This window comes from Corvus kubaryi, unplaced genomic scaffold (assembly GCF_017639235.1).
Source record: "Corvus kubaryi isolate FWS band 111438036 unplaced genomic scaffold, C.kubaryi_AGA036_p1.0 66, whole genome shotgun sequence".
NCBI classification, from domain to species: domain Eukaryota; kingdom Metazoa; phylum Chordata; class Aves; order Passeriformes; family Corvidae; genus Corvus; species Corvus kubaryi.
The window spans coordinates 13,273,408-13,293,519 of record NW_024582054.1 but is presented as its reverse complement, the minus strand read 5'-3'; the positions used below and the strand labels follow the sequence as shown (position 1 = coordinate 13,293,519).

The 20,112-nt window shown below is 38.0% G+C and overlaps 1 protein-coding gene across 1 annotated transcript in view; it reads left to right on the top strand.

The window, feature by feature from the left end:
- The first annotated feature begins 3,106 nt into the window (after positions 1 to 3,106).
- The window catches only part of SEC23A (SEC23 homolog A, COPII coat complex component), a 28,482-nt gene continuing 11,476 nt past the window's right edge, over positions 3,107 to 20,112 (top strand). Inside the window, exons 1-14 of the mRNA XM_042047439.1 lie at positions 3,107 to 3,196; positions 6,624 to 6,865; positions 8,632 to 8,689; positions 8,946 to 9,032; positions 10,196 to 10,432; positions 10,532 to 10,611; positions 11,499 to 11,643; positions 11,980 to 12,138; positions 12,935 to 13,050; positions 14,458 to 14,581; positions 15,726 to 15,806; positions 17,526 to 17,615; positions 18,868 to 18,974; positions 19,956 to 20,109. Coding sequence (XP_041903373.1) covers positions 6,645 to 6,865; positions 8,632 to 8,689; positions 8,946 to 9,032; positions 10,196 to 10,432; positions 10,532 to 10,611; positions 11,499 to 11,643; positions 11,980 to 12,138; positions 12,935 to 13,050; positions 14,458 to 14,581; positions 15,726 to 15,806; positions 17,526 to 17,615; positions 18,868 to 18,974; positions 19,956 to 20,109 — 1,659 coding nt within the window. The 5' untranslated portion in view covers positions 3,107 to 3,196; positions 6,624 to 6,644. The remainder of the gene's footprint in view (positions 3,197 to 6,623; positions 6,866 to 8,631; positions 8,690 to 8,945; positions 9,033 to 10,195; positions 10,433 to 10,531; positions 10,612 to 11,498; positions 11,644 to 11,979; positions 12,139 to 12,934; positions 13,051 to 14,457; positions 14,582 to 15,725; positions 15,807 to 17,525; positions 17,616 to 18,867; positions 18,975 to 19,955; positions 20,110 to 20,112) is intronic.

The following is a 20,112-nucleotide window of genomic DNA, read 5'->3' as shown; positions in this document are numbered from 1 at the left end:
GAGCGGCGGGGCGGGGCCGGGCGGCGCGCGGGCGGCGGGCGAGCCGTGCGCCCCGATGCGGGAGCCCTGGCCTTGCGCTCTGAGGTGTCGCCCCCTGCTCCGGGCATCTTGGCTGCCCTGGAAACCACCGGAGGAGAATAAAAGAAATTTGGCCAAAGAGCAGTGGCAGAAAGGGGTTTGCCAATTCACTGCCTATCAAACTAGGCCTATTTTTGTGGTGAAGAGGTGTAAACCTTTAATGACTTCTTTCATTAGGCCCTGTGCCATTATTCTAATACAAGAGGTTCTTCAAAGCTCACCCATTAGTACTCTCTTATTTTACCTGTGAATACCCAGTATTCATAATACTTGTCCCTTCCTTGAAATGCTTTGAGATCTGTGGTTAAAGTCAGTTACATAAAAGTTAATGGTTATAAATTTACATGGAGTTCCGATTCTGGAAGGGTCAATGTCTGAGCTGTTGCTGTATTGGTTTATCTGAAAACTATTATGTGGGAGCACCCACATGCCAGAAAGCAAGGTAGCATTTCCACAAAGGGGCATTGTTTTTCACGTAGGATAAAAAAGCGGAAGGATGATGCTGTAATCATTTACACTGTGTATTATTCCTGTTACACAAAATGTCAATCGGTATATTATCTTTCCTATTAGTTCTGCAGCAAAGTCAGTTTAGATCTACTATATCACAGTAGTTTTAGATACTTCTAACGTAAGTTCAAAAAAAAGCAATGCTTTTTTTTTTTAATCCCCTGCACATCTGTATTTTAGCAGTTCTAAATAAACACCTGCCTTAACTCCTCCTCTCCAATGGCTTTTGTTTGTTTTAGGGTGTTTCCAAAAGCACCTACGTGTACCAGGGAGTTTTATTTCTGAAACCCGGATCTAATGTCCGAGTTGAGTATGCAGCAATTGCAGACACCACTAGAAATAAAACCTGCTTAAGACTACAGTGATAACTCTGGAAAGGCTGACTGATGATCAAGATAAAAACTTTGGTGAGTCCAGCTATAAAAAGTTCATTTCTAATACTTTAGTAATATTCAGAACTTATTTTTCCTATTTGTTGTAAAGTCAAGAACTATGAACAGAAAGAGAATGCACAGATATAAATACACTTTAAATATAATTTCTATGTTTAGATTACCTTTTCTGGAACTTTTTGTTGATACTTTTTAAATAAAGCAACATATTTTTAATTATTACAGATAGTCTTCAACAGGTAATAAAATTGTTCCTAACATGTCTTACCAACAATGCTGATGCAATGGTAGCAAATATGACTCAGGGGAGAAAGAAGATGATGAAACTGGAAATGTATATTCTTTCTCCTCAACTGCTTAGGTATTAAGGAAGAGTACTTTTCCAAAGAAAGGGTGAGCTGCATTAACGGATATTCCCTGTTGGCTAAAAAACCCAAGCAAACCCAAAAACCCCCCACATAAATTCTGCATTATGAAAAATTAAAATGCTTTCAATCTACATTCTAATATGGTATGGGCAGCTAACAAAATATTTTCTTATAATGAGTATATATGTATTTTCTGTTCTACTTTTTTCTTTCTCCTTGATTTTCTCTGTGGTTTGCATCATCGTAACAGCTGCAAGACTTTTCTTTAAGTTTAGAGCACTGGATTGTGCTTAGAGCTAAAGACTAATTAAAAATACTGAATATCTTTTATTTGTAGTGAACTTTCAGAGTAGTATACTTTCCTGTTTTCCCTTCTTGCCCTTTGAGTGTCTTTACATGTCAGTTGTATCTTTTTCTCATTTATACAGTTCATATCCTGCAGTCCTACTTCAGGACTTGCCTCTTTTCAAGGTAATTTTCTGAAAATATTTCACAAGGTATTTGAATACTTTTGAAGTTATCACACTGAGTCACCTTCTGTGCATCTGTTTGATGTTCGGCATGTTCTGGGATTGGTCTTTTTTTTTTTTCCTCTTTTGTGTTCAGAGTGAGGATGTTACATGTCATTGGCAAGCTTAACACTCCCACAAACGGCAGTGAGATTTGTGGATGAGGAAATTAAAAATCCCTCCCATAAATTCCGCTGTTGTTTACCTATTCATGTTTTTAGACTGAAGAGGACTGGTAAACCATACTGGAGATAGTAATGGCAAAGAAATTCTATCATAATCACATTTGACATATTAGAAAAGAGAATAAGGTTGTTTTAGTCATTTATATTTGATTGGTGGTCACAGAATGTTTTCCAAGTTGCACTGAAGGAGGATATGGCAGTCAGTCAGCAGAATGTTTTTCAGTCCTCCCCCATGTCTGAATTAGTTGCACTAAGATGTATCAGGAAAGATAGAAGTTACTGTTCTGGCCTTTCATGACCGGCTTATTAAAAATAATTCCTGAAACCGAAGAGTCACTATAACTTGCGTTTGGGATAAAAAGCTGACCACACTAACAAAAAACCCGGACAAACCCATACAGTAATGGCTATGTGATAGTTATTGTACAGACAGTAAACAAACATGTATTAAATGTTTATTAAATACGAGATATAGGATTGTTTCAGGCTAAAACCCACCAGGAATATAATTTCAATGTATTTTTTTTTTCCAGGCACTCAGAAGAAACACGCAAACAATCTTCCTGATTAAAAAGTTGCCGTAAGTATACATGATGGAAGATGGGAACAAGCAGGGTGAGCTCAAGGACTCCCGGAAGCGCGGCTGTTTCGGCCCGGAGAAATTCCATGCCGGACAGAGCAGCAGCGGATAGAGCAGCTCCGGTACCCGCGGGCACAGGCGCAGCACGGGGGAGCCGAGCGCTGCCGGCGGGGAGAGAAAGCAAAACTGCTCCCCGTGGTCAGGACGCCTTTTTTCCTGAACGGATTTGGGATCGAGATGCAGACGACCGACCTTTAGAAGAAAGCCAAACAGGGCAGAGAACACACACACGCGAGCAGGAACCGTCAAGGCGGCGAAGCGACGATCAGAGCTCTGCGATGGCTGAGGCCGGCCCCGCCGCGCTGGCCGGGGAGGCCCGTGGGGCGCCGGCGGGGTGCCCCGGGGGCGGGGGAGCGGCGGAGCTCAGCCCGCCCCCGCTCTCTGCCCCTTGACGTGGCGCGGACTCTCCCATCAGCCATGTTGATGCGTCGGCAGCGCCGGGGCGGCTGCGAGCGGGCGGGCGGGGAGAGCGAGCACAGCGGGAGCGGCGGCGGCGGCGGCGGCCGGGACGCGGGTGAGCGGGCAGGGCAGGGCTGAGGCGGCAGCGCAGGGCGCGGGGAGCCCGAGCCGGCGGAGCTGGGGTGCCGCGGCGCGGAGAGGCGGCAGCCCCGCTCCCCGCGCTGGGAGGCACGGGGGGCACCCGGGGCCGCGGGGCCCCGCACGGCTGCCGGGCCTGGAGCGAGCGTGGTGGGAGCTCCCCGCGTCCCCTTCTTGGCAGTGGGGTGTCCCCGGGTGCCCGAAACTGCTCTCGGGGCCCCCGGCGGCCTGAGGGTCGGGGGCTACCGCCGGCGGCTGGTTAGCACTGTCCGCGGCCTCCCGCGCCGGGGGTGCGAGCGCCCTTCCCGTGCGGCGGGGAGCGCCCGCCGGGTCGGGGCTGGGCGAGCGGCCGCCAGCAGCCCCCAGCTCGGCCGGGGCTGCCGGCGCTCGGGTAGGGCCGGCGCGGCACGGCCTTTGCACGGCCGGGGCTAAAGGGCGGCTCTCGCCGGCAGCGCCTGTGGTGCTCCTGTCCCGGAGTTCTGCTGTACCTACGCCGCTGTGCCACTGACGGGGGTGCCTTGCCGTGTAGATAAAGCTATAAGAAATGCAGGCCCTGCTGCTTTTGAGTACGTGTTTATTTTTTAATTTAGGTAGGTTATGATACACCCTGGTTGTTTAAAAAAAAAAGTTCTCAGCGAGAGGTCTGGGAAAGCAGATTTGGAGGATGACTGCGTCTGAATGGTGAAAATGTTGTCAGCACCTTACTTTAGATAACTATTTAAACCATTCTACTCGTATATTTTAGTTCCTCCTTGGAACTGAAATAGGTTTGTATCTGATATGTGATTTGGGCATAAAAAATTAATTAAAGGTTTATTATTAATCTCTTTTACCGGGCTGTTAGTGCATAATAAACGGAAAGAATAGGTGTGTTGTAAGAAAAGTGTGCAATGAACTGTACTCATTTAGTGGTATTTAAACACATGGTCCTATGAGGGACTTCAGTCTGTCTGTGCTGGAACTCTTACAATGCCGTAGAGAGAAATGTTTTGATTTTGTTTGTATATGCATGCAAAGATTAGGGGATATTATTTCTGGGATATTCTATATTGGGACACATTTACCTGTGATGTATAAATGTTTAAAGGTGCTGATAGTCAACCAGTGACTCTCAATGCAATTCAAGAGTGGCTTCTTTTGTGAGACACAGTTGAGATTGTCATGGTGCAGGTACATTCAGCCTTAGTAGTGGGAGGGAGGAAGCAAGCCAGCAAAGGATTTCTGTTTTTTTCTGGATATCGTAATCTACAGCAAAAGTAAAGCAGTGCCACTCCAATGTGGGAACTGTTGCTATTCAGCTGTTCCGAAAATCCCTTCTCTGTGGTTTTCCGAGGTGGCAGTGTGTATTTTGTGGCATTCAGGTGTCCGAAATTTGTTGTGTACCCTGTAGGCCAGGAGGGTTTGCTGTTCTTGTATAATGCATCTCCACACCCATCCCAGAAAATGTGTCTGCATAGCTATAACAATGGTACTGAGTGTAATTTGTCAGACCAAGAGGTAAACATTATTGGCTCTTGAAAAGAATAGAAGAAAAGGTGGAGGAGAACTTGATTATTAGCCACTTTTGCCTTCCTAATAGGAAATCCATACTTTACTAGAAAATAACAGTATTTAACTCAGTAAATCCAACAAATCCTTTATGTATGTGTGTGCACGTGATGACTCAGTGCACACTGGTGTTTGTACGTTGCCCTTTAAGGAGCAGTAACTGAGTGGTGAAAGTAATATCCAGGTACAGCCATTTCAAACGTAGAATAAAATGTGGAGAAAATGCTTTGAAGTCCAGTACAGAAAGTGTGACACGTTGCAGTGTTTGGAGCTGGATTTGGTGAACTCTGTAGCTGATGCTACAGAATGGGTGAAATAGCCTTAAGTTGCAATTTTCTCTGTCTTCTCAGGAAATAATTTTTAGATGGACAGATTGTTTAGTTTGTGGTTATAGTGGAGATAGTTGCCTCATGCAGGTTCTTCCATCAGTACCCCATTTTTCAGAGATAATGTTCCTTCCAATTTTTTACAAAACATGGATGGATTTTGATTTATTAGGAGAGAAATTTCTTAAATTCTATATTCTCTTCAAATGCCAGGCTGTTCTTTCCTCTCTTAGCTGAGTTAATTTCTGTCTCTGATTTTTCTGTAGTAATTACAACTTTCAGATATTTTCTCTTTTGCTCAGTTTTGTCCCCTGCCCAATGGCTTTGCAGAAGTTTGAGTAAAAGCAATGGTGGAAGTGCTCTTACGCACAAAGTCCCTCATGCTCCCTGTGTTGTAATTGCCATGACATGTCTAGATAGGAGCAGATTTGCTCCTAAGATCAGTAAGACATGCCCATTAAAATATTGGGAGTTGATTATTTCCTAAGGATATTAACTGTGAAATGCAGCACTTCCCTTTGCTTTGTGTATTTTGTTAATCTGTTTTCTTAAAAGTCAGGATTAAAATAAAACCATTAAGTTAGCCTGTAATTTAAAATAACTTGGAAAGTTTTTAGCTGTCATAGAAGCTAAAGGTGCAGTGCCAGTGTAATTTTGATAGAGGTAGGTTTTGATAAATTGAGAGTTTCTAGGAGTCTCTTGTAGTGTCTGTAATGGCAGGACTAAGAATATTAATGTGCTTGTGAGAATTCCTGATTTACATCCCAGTTCAGGAGGGTTCCAGTGTTTCTAATAGCTGTTCATTAACTTTGTACAGTATAAATGGAGATCAAGGAGTATTACTACTTCCTCTTAGGTGTTTCATGTAGGCTTAAATCCTTAATTATTAAGCGGTGTGAGTTTAGATATTGTAGTTCTTGGAAAAACCTGTGCTATGTGTACTATAAAAGGTACTAGCATGCAGCAGATAGTCAGGAGCAGTGTGTCTATAGCTGAGGAGTTTGGGATTGGGGGGAGGGAGCGCTCCTTGCTAACTTTCCCAGATATTCGCAGGTACCTGTTGAGCTTTTCAGATGTGTCTGTGCTCCCCCATCCTCCAGCTTGTAAATAATCGTAGCAGAAAATTTTGAAAGCCTTAGGTCAATGCCCAAAATGGTAAATTTGAATTCAAAGAATTGTTGAAAAGTGCTTCTTTGTAGATAATGTATTGGAATATGGCACTTGTATTTCTTACAAAGTTATTTGCTAGCTTTGCTGTAGGAATATCATGTTGTTATTTCTTTATGTTTGCATGTAGACTGCATCATGAGATACCAAAAATAAAGTTAGAAAGCAAATTTTGTTTTCTCTTAGAATTCTGCTCATTGCTTTTAGGATTTAAGAAGCTCTTCTCAGTGTTTCTCAGTGTTTTATTGACTGTAACTCAGTTACAGTATTTGAATGTGTGACTGTCATTAAGTGCATTCAGCATTTAGTGGATAAAAATATTTGCATGTCAACATTCTGTTAACAGTTATGATTTTATTTTAGTGATAAAGGGAGAAGTTGACCATGACAACCTTCCTGGAATTTATCCAGCAGAATGAGGACAGAGATGGAGTTAGATTCAGCTGGAATGTTTGGCCTTCAAGTCGTCTTGAAGCTACAAGAATGGTAGTCCCGGTGGCTGCCCTCTTCACGCCACTGAAGGAACGGCCAGACTTGCCTCCTATCCAGTATGAGCCAGTGTTGTGCAGTAGGACCACGTGCCGAGCTGTTCTGAATCCCTTATGGTAAACCTAATGCATGTGTTACTCCAGTACTTGGCCTTAGAATCTTGAGAACAGTGATAGCTGAACTGTGTGAAAGATCTGGCATATGGAAATTCAAGTACTCCTCACATCATTATACAGCACAGACTTACAGATCTTAGAAGGTTCTGCACATAGATTTGCATATGTAACATATATACCTAAAACATAGCTTTCATTTAGTGAGTAGTTTCAATGTTCTTACTATTGATTAGGTATGTTATTTTTCTGGAACTATACATCTTGGGAGTTAGTATACTCTTTCATTTTGCCTCTTGAAAATGACTTGGGTAAAAAGTTACAATACTGTATCTTTTGAACAGTTGGACCCTGATATAGTTTAATTTCCAAGTGAAATAAACTACATTTATTACTGACCTTAGTTCATTTGTGGACCAAAGCAGGTTATCTGGTTTAATTTACCAAAGCAGAAGGTGATAGACAGATAACATCAGAAGTAGGCACAAAAGAGGGTGGAAAACTGTTTAAGCTTAAGAGTGATATTGGCACAAGCTCAAATGATTGTGGACTAGTCATGGGTAAGTTTGGGTTGGAAGCAGAGGAGGTGTTTCATATGTCATTCCTGTCATAGAAGTATGGAAAAGAAACAGAATGATTTCTAAGTTGGAGTTTGATAGGCATGGGAAGGGTCCTGAATGATAGAGATTAGATATGATGTCAGAGAACATCAGATGTAGATGCAAATTTAATGTTACGAATAACTTGTCCCTGCTTGGGAGAAAAAACAACTTCAGAGCAGATGTATAATTGTGTTTCAGTATTAAACAGCTGCAGTGGCTAGTTGCAGTTAACTTTTTCAGAAGCATTATCTTTTATTGAGGACTGGAAGAAAACCAGTGAGAAGACAAACTTGTAAAGGGTCAGACAGATGCCAACATTACAGGGAACTGTGTACATTTTTTCTGTATTGTGTATGCAAGTCATGACTGGATTTTATTTCCCCCTGAAAGGGTGATTGGAGACTCAATTTGGGGAGACTTTTGAAGCCTTTGTGGCACTTTGGGCTAGGTAATTTGCAGCCTGTATAACTGGTAAAGATAATTAGATAGCAATAGATCTGTGTTTTGTTTACAGCATGCTGGGACTTATCTGAAGATTTGCTCTTGTAGACAGGAGAAGATGTAATAGCAGGAAGTGCATATTGAGAACTATTAAGTTGACTTTCCCTTAAGATGTCGTTAGGACTTTGTTGAGATATCTCTGTGGCATGAAGATAGAATTTACATTTTTTATTTAAACTATCTGAATACTAATAAAAATGTAGGCAAAAGGAGGTAGACTCATCAATTGAAAACAATGTTGTTCTTGTTATAGAGAACTGTTATGTTGGAACCTGTTTTTTTAGGGCATAGTGTATATTCAGGATAGTCCCACACCATGAAAACTAATAGACAGAGGCAGAAAAATATGAAAAATACGAAAGCAGAGTTAAAGAGATTTGCTAAAGGCTCTAAGATAGGCGTGAAGCCTGTATTTTTACATTCTTATTTGCATCTTTTTCCTGAAGACCATTCCTTTTCCCTAAACACAGTAATTTGGCTGATACATCTGTGTAATGCTCCACTTATTTTCAGTTTGTAATGAGGGTATTTAGGAGAAAGTATATTAGAAGGAAGCTTTTTCAAAGTCAAAGTGTTTTTTAAAATTTTAAAGAAAAGTATTCTAGGGGCAGTGGAGGAAAATGAATTGATTATGCTATATAAACTTTTCCTATTGTATTTTTATAGCCAAGTGGATTATCGAGCAAAACTCTGGGCTTGCAACTTTTGTTACCAGAGAAACCAGGTAAGAAAATAAAACATTCAACATATAGAAAATACTTCTCACAAGGTGAAATGAAAATCTTGATTTTTCAAATTATATTTGCAAACTGAAATTGACAGCAAGAGCAGGAGTGTGCAACTGTATCTTCAGACACTGCATTGAGATTTTTAAAATCACAGCAATAGTGAATATCTGTTGAAAAGAAGTCCTTTTTTTTCCGCTTTTGTAGAAACTGTAATCTTTTATTTATATTTAATTTCTGTGTTTTTATTTGCAGTTTCCCCCTACTTATGCTGGCATATCTGAAATGAATCAGCCAGCTGAACTTTTGCCTCAATTCTCCAGCATTGAATATGTAGTACAGGTAAAATCATTAAATAGAATCTTGAACATCTATTGCCTTGCAGTGTCCAAAAAGAATAAATTTCGGTTTTACTTCTCCACTGTACTTTAGTGACTGTGAGTATATGTGTGCTTGTTAGTAGATTGAACATTGATGCCATCAGCTGGAAAAGGAAAACATTTGAGCATTGGGATGGCTAATAAGACTGGTTTAAAAAACAGTGAAAAAGAGAGTTCTCTAAAGGTGATACTTCTGTTAGGTCTGTTTCTTTACAATGAGTTTAATTGATGTTTGTGTCAGGAGGCTGCTTACCTCTGTTGCTTGCTGAAGTAATGTCGTTCAGATTTGACTGTTCATTCACCCCTCATTAATCATTTGAATTTAGGTTTGTATTTGAATGATGAGTAGTTAGTTTTAGTGCTGCCTGGTTTAGAGACAACAGCTAATACATATTCAATTCAGGTGTTTGAATTTTAGTATTCATCCTTTTTCAGGATAGAGGTTGCTTTTTATAGAAATAAAAAACAGACCTAAACCTCTAAATTGCAAAAATTTGCAATTGCAAATTTTTAATCTCCAAATTCCATTTTTGAGGATTAAAATTTTTAAGACTTCAGTGAGACAAATTGTAATCTGAATCCTCACTGAAGCCTTACAAATTTTAATCAAAGGAAGAACGAATACTTTTTGCCAACTCTTGTAATGCAAAGTAAATAGAATGTTTGCTCATAGTACAGCAAAATTATTTATCTAGAATAAAAAGTACAGATGGTCTCTGGAAAAAAATTCTGAGGTGAAATGCCATGGAATGTCATCAGGCTAGAATATTTTATAATTGTGAATAGCTTTATGATTGTTATGTTCCCTTGGAGCAGTAAAAGCTCGTTGTATATTAAAAGAGGTATGTAATTGGCTCATGCTTCAAAACTATCTCAACTCCTGAAAGGACTTTTTCTTTTCTTCTGTAGTAAGCATTTCCTTTTTGTACAGAGTTCCCTTTGGTAGGGTTTTTTTTCTGGATCCTGATTACTAATTGAGAGGGAGTTAAATTAGATGGAACATTCACATTACTGGTATGATTTAAATTAAAACTTTTATGAGATGTATCTTACTTGTTCATTTTTGATCCTTTAAGTGCTCCAGAAATACTGTTTTTCATATGATTATAATTGTGTTTCTCAAAGCGTGGTCCTCAGATGCCGTTGATATTTCTTTATGTTGTGGATACATGCATGGAAGATGAAGACTTGCAAGCTCTGAAGGAATCCATGCAAATGTCCCTTAGTCTTCTGCCACCAACGGCATTAGTTGGTCTCATTACCTTTGGCCGAATGGTGCAAGTTCATGAGCTTGGCTGTGAAGGAATTTCCAAAAGTTATGTCTTCAGAGGAACAAAGGACCTCTCTGCAAAACAGCTTCAGGTAATGAACAGAGGCAAACAAAAATAAATCATTAAGGTGCTAATGGTGAGATAGTCTGTAAACAAATTTTGTAATAAAATCTTATTTATTTGACTACAGGAAATGCTGGGGCTTACAAAAGTAGCTGTTGCACAAGTTGGTCGGGGTCCTCAAGTGCAGCAGCCACCACCTTCTAACAGGTAATCTTTAAACATCTTAAAATGTACCTTGACTACACTGATGTACTGAAAAACCTAGGTTTTATGACCATGAAAACAGTAAACTGACAGCCAAAGTTCTTGGTCGCACAAATTTACTAGTAGGCTGTTCTTTCCTACAATTTATACTGGGAAGAAAATACTCAATGGGTAATAGTAATACTATCTGGATGATTTTTGGAAGTGTTTTGAGAGGCATGTTATAGATACATAAATAGTAATAATGATGCTTCTGTTGACTGGTGTGCTGGAAAGTGTTAATAGATGCTTTAGTGCCCCTTTCTTATGCAGATATCCAGTTGTGCCTTCCCTTTTTCTCCCTCTTCTAGTCCTCTTCCCTCCCCTTTGGTCTCTCATTCAGAAATTACAGGATTTTCTTGTGTATTTCACTGTGACATAGAAGGAATTTATAAAATTATGAGAAAGAAAGACAGTTTTGCCATCTCTGGCTTGCAAAAATTAGCTGCATATGTAGACTTCCTTCAACAGCATGAAAGAGATCTTGCATGTTAATTTTCTTACTGATCATTGATTGTCACTGAAGTAGTGAAATATGTTTCTTTTTGAGATTCATAGGTCATCACCTGCTCTGTTCTTTTGGCTAGGTAGGGTTCTTTCTGGATAGTGGTGGTATCTCTAAGTCTGCAAGTTTCAATTTTGCAAGCTCTTTGCTGAACTTCTTAAGCTGAGTGTGTACGTAGTAATTCCAAACTGCTTTATTTTGATGAAGCAGAGACATTGTTCTGAATTCAGACTAGAATCTAGAATTAGACATTTCAAATACATGTCTAATATATTGCTAGTGAGCAATTGATAAAATTTTTATTTAATAATTTAAATCTAAACTACTTCCACGTATTTGTTTCTAGATTTTTGCAACCAGTGCAGAAAATTGATATGAATCTTACTGATCTGTTGGGTGAACTGCAGCGGGATCCTTGGCCTGTTCCACAAGGAAAACGGCCCTTACGTTCTTCTGGAGTGGCCCTGTCTATAGCTGTAGGACTCCTTGAGGTAATAGCTTTAACTACAGCTGTGCTAAAACGTAGATAATTTTCTTGCAGAAAAGCTGCCACAATCAGTATGTAAAAACCTTACTAACTGATGTGTATTAGGTTTGTAGGATGATTCTGACGGATATCATCCCTTATGTTCATAGAATATCATAGACATTTACACATTTTAATAAGGCAAAATTGAGAATTGAATTATTGGCAGGTTTAACTTTTTGGAGTGAAAAAATGCAGTTGTTGTTACAATCCTAGCAGTGTGATAAATACCCACATATCTATTTATTTTGTTCAGCTTGTAGCAAAACTCAAGGGTTTTATTTGTCTTTAATTCCTGCAGTGCACTTTCCCTAATACTGGTGCCCGCATAATGATGTTCATTGGAGGACCAGCTACGCAGGGACCTGGCATGGTTGTTGGGGATGAATTGAAGTTGCCTATAAGATCGTGGCATGACATCGAAAAAGACAATGCAAAATATGTTAAAAAGGGTACTAAGGTAAGAGATGATCATGGGATTTCATACATATTCCCAGTAAATGAACATTTAAATTGCTTGGCACTGTAAAATGCTGTTAGTTATAGCAAGTTTGTAAAGAGGTGAGAATTGTGAGGTTTTGTTTAGCTGGCTCTGAATAGTGGTATGTCTCAAGAATTTCTTCAGAAATTTCAGTATATTGAGTTAGGACTTGTCTAGATCACATTAAAGTTCTTTGGAGCGTTTCTCTGGTTTAATTCAGAAAAAAATTTTTGTGACCAAATGGTATATCTAGTGTTGTAAGCTGGTGCTTTTAAGGCAGGTGCTCAAAACTCTCTAGTTGGGAGAGGATTAGGCTGTAGAGTTTAGTCATAGTTAATTTGATTTAGTACATTTGGGTTGATGAACTGCATTCAAAACCTGTTGAATTCATCTTGACTGATAATGGGATCTTAAACAAATAGCTCAGTTGCAGGCACCTCTCATTGTAGACACTTGAGATTAGAATAGTAAATTCGGTTTTGTGCTGGATCTAGTACTAACTACAAAGTTTAAAAGGAAGAAGATCAAAGTAATTTTCTAATTTAAATAGCAACCACAGTTCTCTTTAGTGTGAGTCGGGCTCTCAGCTGATCAGAAAAAAACCCCAAGTGTTGAAAATTCCAGTCTTAGTTTTAACTTTAGGAAAAAATATACTTTTATGTGAATAAAGTCTGATAATGTTTTAGAAAAATTTTGTAAGTTCAGGATTTAATATGAAGATGAGGAGAGTTCACATTGTAAATTGCTATGAACTGTATTTTCATCTTGCATTTAGCATTTTGAAGCCCTGGCTAATCGAGCTGCAACAAATGGTCATGTTATTGACATATATGCATGTGCATTGGATCAGACTGGTCTACTGGAGATGAAGTGTTGTCCCAACTACACTGGGTATGTGTCCATTTGTTTTTTAGTAGTATATGAAGCAGTCTTTTAGTTTTTTAAGTTGTTTAACAGGAAGCACTTGCAAAAAACCTTCTGCTGTTTTAAAAAAAAAGCATAAACACTGATAAATTGTGATGGTTGCATTTATACTGGAATTTTGGAATATCTTGGCCTCTGGCAGATCTGTCACCACAATTCTGGGTTTAATCAGAAGCAGGTTTGCTGTTTTCTTTTAATGTGATCTTTTTGAGGCTTGAATAACATGGATATCTTTTAAACAGAATATTTATCAGATATGCTGTTGCTGTTTTTCTGTGTGTATTTGTGTAAGTGGCAGGTTTCAGTAACGATAAGGACCCGTCATCCTTATTTTTCTTGTTCTTCAGAGTGGTACAAAACCCTCTGTTATTCTTTCTGTCTTGTTTATGCTGTTCTTTTATATATTGTTGTTTATAGGTTCAGCTAGTGGTTTAGATGACTATCAGGTACAGCTCCTGAGTTTCAGGCCAGCTTGGTCATGCTAATCACTGCTTCTCTTCAGAGCTGTATATATAGCCTTAGCTTGGGAGCCTTCACTGTTCAGGCTATTTATGTTTAAATTTGACTTCACCTGCATATTGACACCTATTCCTTTTCTGCATCAAACTCAAGTTATGTTTTTGTTTATACTGTTTTGCTCTTTCTGTCTGCTCGTGTGACTCACCCTGTTTCTGTAGCCTTAATGTATAGTTTGTTTATTTCTCATACAGCTGTTCTATTTTGGTTCTGGTTACATCCTGCATACGGGGAGGAATTTCTGATTCTATCCGTGTCTATTTTCTTCTATTTTTGAGTATCCACCTGGATACTTCTTTTGGGTGTAATGTTTGACCTACTAAAAGGTTTCAATTAACATTTTTTGATGACTGAAAATAATATCTCCCATTACTATTTTCTAAAGGCAGGGTATGATATTTCACGACAAGTAGCAACTGTTGCAGTTACATCCACAGAGTACTGCTAAGCATAAAAATAAATCATGCTTCTTGAGCACAGATTTAACCCTGAAATAATGAGTGAACTACACAAAATACTGTAGTTTGGAATAATAAATATTAAAAGTAAACTGACCGTGTGACAGGACCTTGAGACATCCTTAGTGTTGAAAGTCCAGTATAGTATTTTCCCAGTGAAAGATTTTGTTACATAATGTAATGACCTTAAGATGCATAGGGCAAAAAGCTCACTTAAAAATTTGATCCTTAACATTGTAGCAAGTTTAACAAGTAACAAATTTAACATTAGTCTGTTTTATGAAGGTAAAAATATGTCTCACAATGAACTGTCTTCAGTTTTAGTCTTCAATAAAAATGAGCTGTATAAATAATCTATTTTAACTCACGAGTTTTGTTTGGTTTTTTTGTTGTTGTCTAGAGGCTACATGGTAATGGGAGACTCTTTCAATACATCATTATTCAAACAAACTTTTCAGAGAGTATTCACTAAAGATATGCAAGGACAGTTTAAAATGGGATTTGGCGGCACATTAGAAATAAAGGTAAGCATACAAAAATGCAGTCTGTTAGTGAAACAGTGGAATAGGATTGCTACAAACTGTGGAATCTTTGCTCTTTTAAGGAAATCTTTAGGAACATGCTCAACAGATGTATTAAGATTGGCCTGTACATAGCTGTTACTGCCTAACTATCTTTCTGCAGTTCTGTGATTCTGTAAATGCGAGTTAGGTATACTGGTAGTTCCTTCTCACCTTGCGTTCAGTGACAGCCAAAAGAGAGACTAAAGTAAAATAAATGTCTCCATTAGAAACTCACAATGCTGTGACCTTAGATTTTGGTATCTGTGGTTTCTTGGTTTTAGATAGGTCAGTTTCTCTGCATAGTCCAGGACAAATTTTCTTTCATTTTCCATCCTTATCAAAATCCACTCTGGCATTTTAACAGTGTCGTTTTTTACCTCCCCCATTGTGAGAAGCTTAGAGCTGAATATGCTGTAGGTTCAGGCACTGTCTTCTTTGATGTTTCTTGAAAAATATTACCGTCCCACTTTGTAGAAGGATATGAGACTATTTTCATATTTGGTAAAATTCTGTTTAAATTTTTACTACTAGGACAAATAGTTGAACCCTCTTCTTTTTGTATACATATTCATGGGGATTTTGTTGAAAGATCCTGGAAAATGTAAAAAGGGAACTCCAGTTCTAGAGGGACATACAGATCACTTCAAACAGGACAGTGACATTGGAAGAATGTAAATAGCTGGATCTTGCTTTTAGCTAAATATGTTTAGGACATAGAATATAAATTCCTTGTCAGGTGTGTGTAAGCTTATTTTACTAGTCTTCAGTTTTAATCTTACCTTTGAATATTTTAATCCTTTCATTAGAAAGGAAACATTACCCAGTATACTTTATAGGCTCTTATGTTTATGAATAAAGCAGTCTTTCTTGATGTTTTAATTTATGTTCATGCTGTTGTTTAAGATACACTAATTGGTATAGCAAACAAACGTAATTAAGAGTAGAAACTGAAAAGTGTCTCCAAATGTATCAAGCCTTATTATATGTGTAACCTTCCCTAAAGGTATCAGTAATCTGTGTTGAGGTTTCAATTATCTAATGATAAAATGAGACCGAATTATTTAGCTATGCCATGTTAATGTATATTTTTATTTGAAATATGAAGACTTCAAGAGAAGTAAAGATTTCTGGAGCGATTGGACCCTGTGTCTCTCTCAACTCTAAGGGACCATGTGTCTCAGAAAATGTAAGTAAACTTCGCTAAAAATGAAGGTAATATTCTACTATGAAAAAATAGGATTTTAGATTTCTGGACTTGAAGAGAGGCTGAAACTTTTCCATAAATGGAACAAAATGTTCACTTTTTACTGATTTTTAAACTAAATACATGCAAGCTCGCATTCATTAGTAGGTCAGATTCGATTGTATTAGACCTTGCAGATCCCTTGTTACTTGTTTAGGTATGTCCACTTGTTTAGATTGTTTAAATTTGATTGCTTTAAACTTACTATACAGAAGTTACATGACGATGTAGCAGAAACTGAGTAGATAGTGAGTTAGCATGCTGTATTGTTAAAATCAGAGCTGTCTCCTTTTATCCAAAGAGAACCATGAAAATACATTTTTTAGGAAGAATTGACAGAACAGGAAGGCACAAGAGTTTGGAACCATCCCTTTTATCTTGACTCTGTCTTCCCATTTTTGTAGCTGTTTCACCAAATGCACATTTAATTAATTGATTGGATGATCCAACCATTGTGGGCTCCTGAAGTAATGCCTTTAAATTATATTAGACTTAAATCATCACTTATTTTCTTATCAGATAGTATTATTAACTTTTGATTACCAATAAAAAAACCCAATTCCTGCAAGTGACCAAAATGTCTTGTGTTTGAGAAGTCTCACTTTTGTTCCTAACAATCTGCATAACAGAGCACTTCCCAGTTTGAAAATGCTCACAAATGGCCTGCTTTAATAAGCACATTTATTCCATAACTTATTTATGTTTGGATCTTTGTGAATATAAAAATTTCAATATAATCAGCCTTTTTTTTTTTTGGTGATCTGGTGCTGATTTTTCTCATTTCATTGCCTGAAGAGATTGCATATATTTCAATAAAAGTTAAAAACACCAAAAATAAGTTAAAGGTACATCTCATTTAAGCTATGTATCTATTTCATAGAAGGTAATAGGAAGTTCAGTTGTGAGATTGTCTGTTGCTTTACAGTTATATCAAGATTAATTTATATTCCAACCCCCTTTTTGTTGAAATTATCTGAATTAAAATTTGAATATGAATAAAATGAGAGTGCATGTAGCTCATTTCAGTGATAACTGGACAATTCCTCTAGCTATAATGCTTTCAAGTGAATACAGGTGCAGTGGCAATATTGTCAGCATAGTTTTCCTTAGATGTTTTATTTGGCTTCACTGTGTCCATTATGGATGATGGATTACTTTAATTGGTTTTGCTGGATATTTATGTTGCTTTGATGCCAAAAAGGAATTGTCAGTTGAAATACGTTGCTATCTGTGTAGTTACCTTGTTAGTTACTAGAGAGTGTGTCACTACATGAAATACAGTGTGTAAGCTTGCTTACAGTTTTACTGCTGCACCTTAGAAGAGTCATTCCACTTACATGTGCTTTTTGCCTCTTTTGTGACTCTATAAGCAAAGTCTGGTACTTTTTCCGGTTTCTTGCATTTTCAAATTTTTTCTAATGCCAGCTCCTGATCTTTCTAATGTATTAATTGTTTAAAACAGTAGTCTCTTTTTTTTATTATTCCTACATTCAGCACTGCAGTTGCTTTGCAGGAGTGTTTGTCTGAGAAGATGGCAGAGTGACCAGGGAGAAAGCTTGTGACAGAGTAGTTGCAAACAGTTACCTATAATGGCTAGATGCTGTATTTCACAAACCAGGAAATACTTCTGGTTTATAAAAGTATTACAAAATCTTTCTGCAGGAGATTGGAACAGGAGGCACTTGTCAGTGGAAGATTTGTGGTCTTAATCCTACTACAACACTTGCACTGTACTTTGAGGTGGTAAACCAGGTAATAAATATTTGTCTACTTGTCTACTTAATACAGTAATTTTATTCTAGGTGACTGTTGAAGCTTGTGTTTTTGTATGATTTCCCCAAGCACAGTAGCAGGGATAAAAATGATGTTGCCATTTTGTGTTGTCAAAGTTTAGAGGTGGACACTAACTGCTTAATGATGGGCTAATCATCTTCTTGTAAGTGATAATGAGAACTGAGGAACCTACTTATTTTGGATAGAGTTTATAGTCTCTAACTCCAAGTTTTTCTTTCAGTGTGTTACTTATTAAATGTATTTTAATTGCATTATATGAAAATGTTGTAATGGGTATATTTAAAAGTGCTTTTCAGTATTTCTCTGATGGTTTAGTTACAAGGTAATTACTACATAGTGTTACATTTTAATGTACTGCTCAATATTTGCAAGCAAAGATTGGTTTCATTGAAATGCATAGGGGCAAAAGAGGTTTCCTGTTTCCCTGGGGGGCTACTAGAAAAGAGGATGAAAACATGAGGAGCAAGTGTGCTACTCATTCTCACACCATTTCTTGTTCCAAGAAGCAGCTCAGGAACTGAGCTGACTGTAGTTTCTATATGTTTGGTATGCTGTATTTCATAGTTTGTTATCTATGCAGAGGTTTGAAAACTTGGAACTTACCTTAGCCAAGTTTCAATTCTACTTTTTTGCATATTTATGTTTGCCTTGTTTTATTAGTAGCTCTAAAACCGGCCTAGTCACGGTGTGTAATAGTTGATCTCAACTCTTCTCCTCTTCTGGGTTGCTTACATAGTGTGTAAATCTGTATTTTCACTGAGCAGAGTTTTGAAATTTCAGTTTATACCTGGATTCCAATCTTTGTTTTGATAATACTATTGCAGATTAATTAGTCAACATTTTAGACTAGTATCAGTTTTCTTATCCTGTAATTCCAGTGAATCATATGGTGTTCAAATAGAATGTGATGGAACCAGGAATTCCAAGGCCCCTTGGGAAAATGTTGTCTCTGTAAGGAGAGAGCATTGGTTGCTTTAAGGATATCTGGTGAAGCCAGCAACTGCTTCTAACGCCCCTTAACAATCTCCAAGTTGATTATCTGTGTTTAATAAAGGTACTCAGCATAATAAAAACACCAGACAATGCATTTAAATAACTGGGGCTGCCTATTGCAAAGAATGTTAGAATTTTCTAGTAATTAGTTACAAGTTTTCAAATTGTACTGTAAAATCTTGAGATTCCCTTTCATTTATTTTCCTTCTGTTCTTAGCACAATGCTCCCATTCCTCAAGGAGGGCGTGGTGCAATTCAGTTTGTGACTCAGTACCAGCATTCCAGTGGACAGAGACGTATCAGAGTGACCACAGTTGCCAGAAAGTATGTTTTACTTGTGAATAATTTTTGAAAAGTCAGGAGATACAGATATAGATAGATAGATAGATATGCCTTTTACTTTGTAGATTTTGTAAGCAGTCTCTTGTTTGAGACAGTTGCCTCTTTTGTTCTGTGGACTGTTTCTTCTCTGAGAGGTTACAGTGGCTGTATAATGTTATTATAGCAGTGCTCTGAGGAAAGCCAAGTGATTTTAGACGAAGGGGAAGCTTTGAGTGAAATTCTGTGGCCTGAACTGAAGAGATGTTTGGAATGGCAAAAATCACTTCATAACTTAACTTGAGAGTGCCAACTGCAGTTCAGTGGGATGTATATACCTGGTATTCTGTGTATAACCTTTACCTGCAGTTTCTTTGATTCAATATACTTCACAATTTTAGGAAATGATGTTTAATATCTTGAAGACATTTTTCAATGTCCAGTGACATTTATTTACTCTAAATTGAAGGAGATCATTGCTTGGTTAATTTGATGGAAAATTCAGTTTATTGAAAAAAGCATTGCCCTAACTGTTGATATGGCTGTGTTGTTAACATAATAAGTTGTATTAGTAAAATCCTGGTGACTGATGAAACGGCTGATGAATAGTTTACTCTGTAAGCTAAAAAGAACTGGCAAAGTGTGCAAGAAAATTGCTTATGTGGGAATAGCGATTAGATGCATGGACGGTGTTTTCTGTAACAACCAATTAATTATTTAAAAAATATGATAGCTGTTCTATTAGTGACATTATATTTTATTTCACTGGTTGCATGATATCTGTACAAATAAGGAACATTTCTAATTAAAGAATGGTTAACTGGGAGACTGCTTGTTTAATCTACCCAATAGATTTTTTGAAGCTTCAGCATGAGTTTATTAAACTGCTAACTGTTAAACTTTCTTTGCCTTAATTTTGAAGGAATATTTTGAGGTTGGATTTTTTCCTTTCACTGTGATGCAAATCCTTGTATTTTTATTTTGCAGCTGGGCAGATGCACAGACCCAGATTCAAAACATTGCTGCATCTTTTGACCAGGAAGCTGCTGCAATTCTCATGGCTAGATTGGCAGTGTACAGGGCAGAGACAGAGGAGGGGCCTGATGTGCTGAGGTGGCTGGACAGACAACTTATACGACTGGTA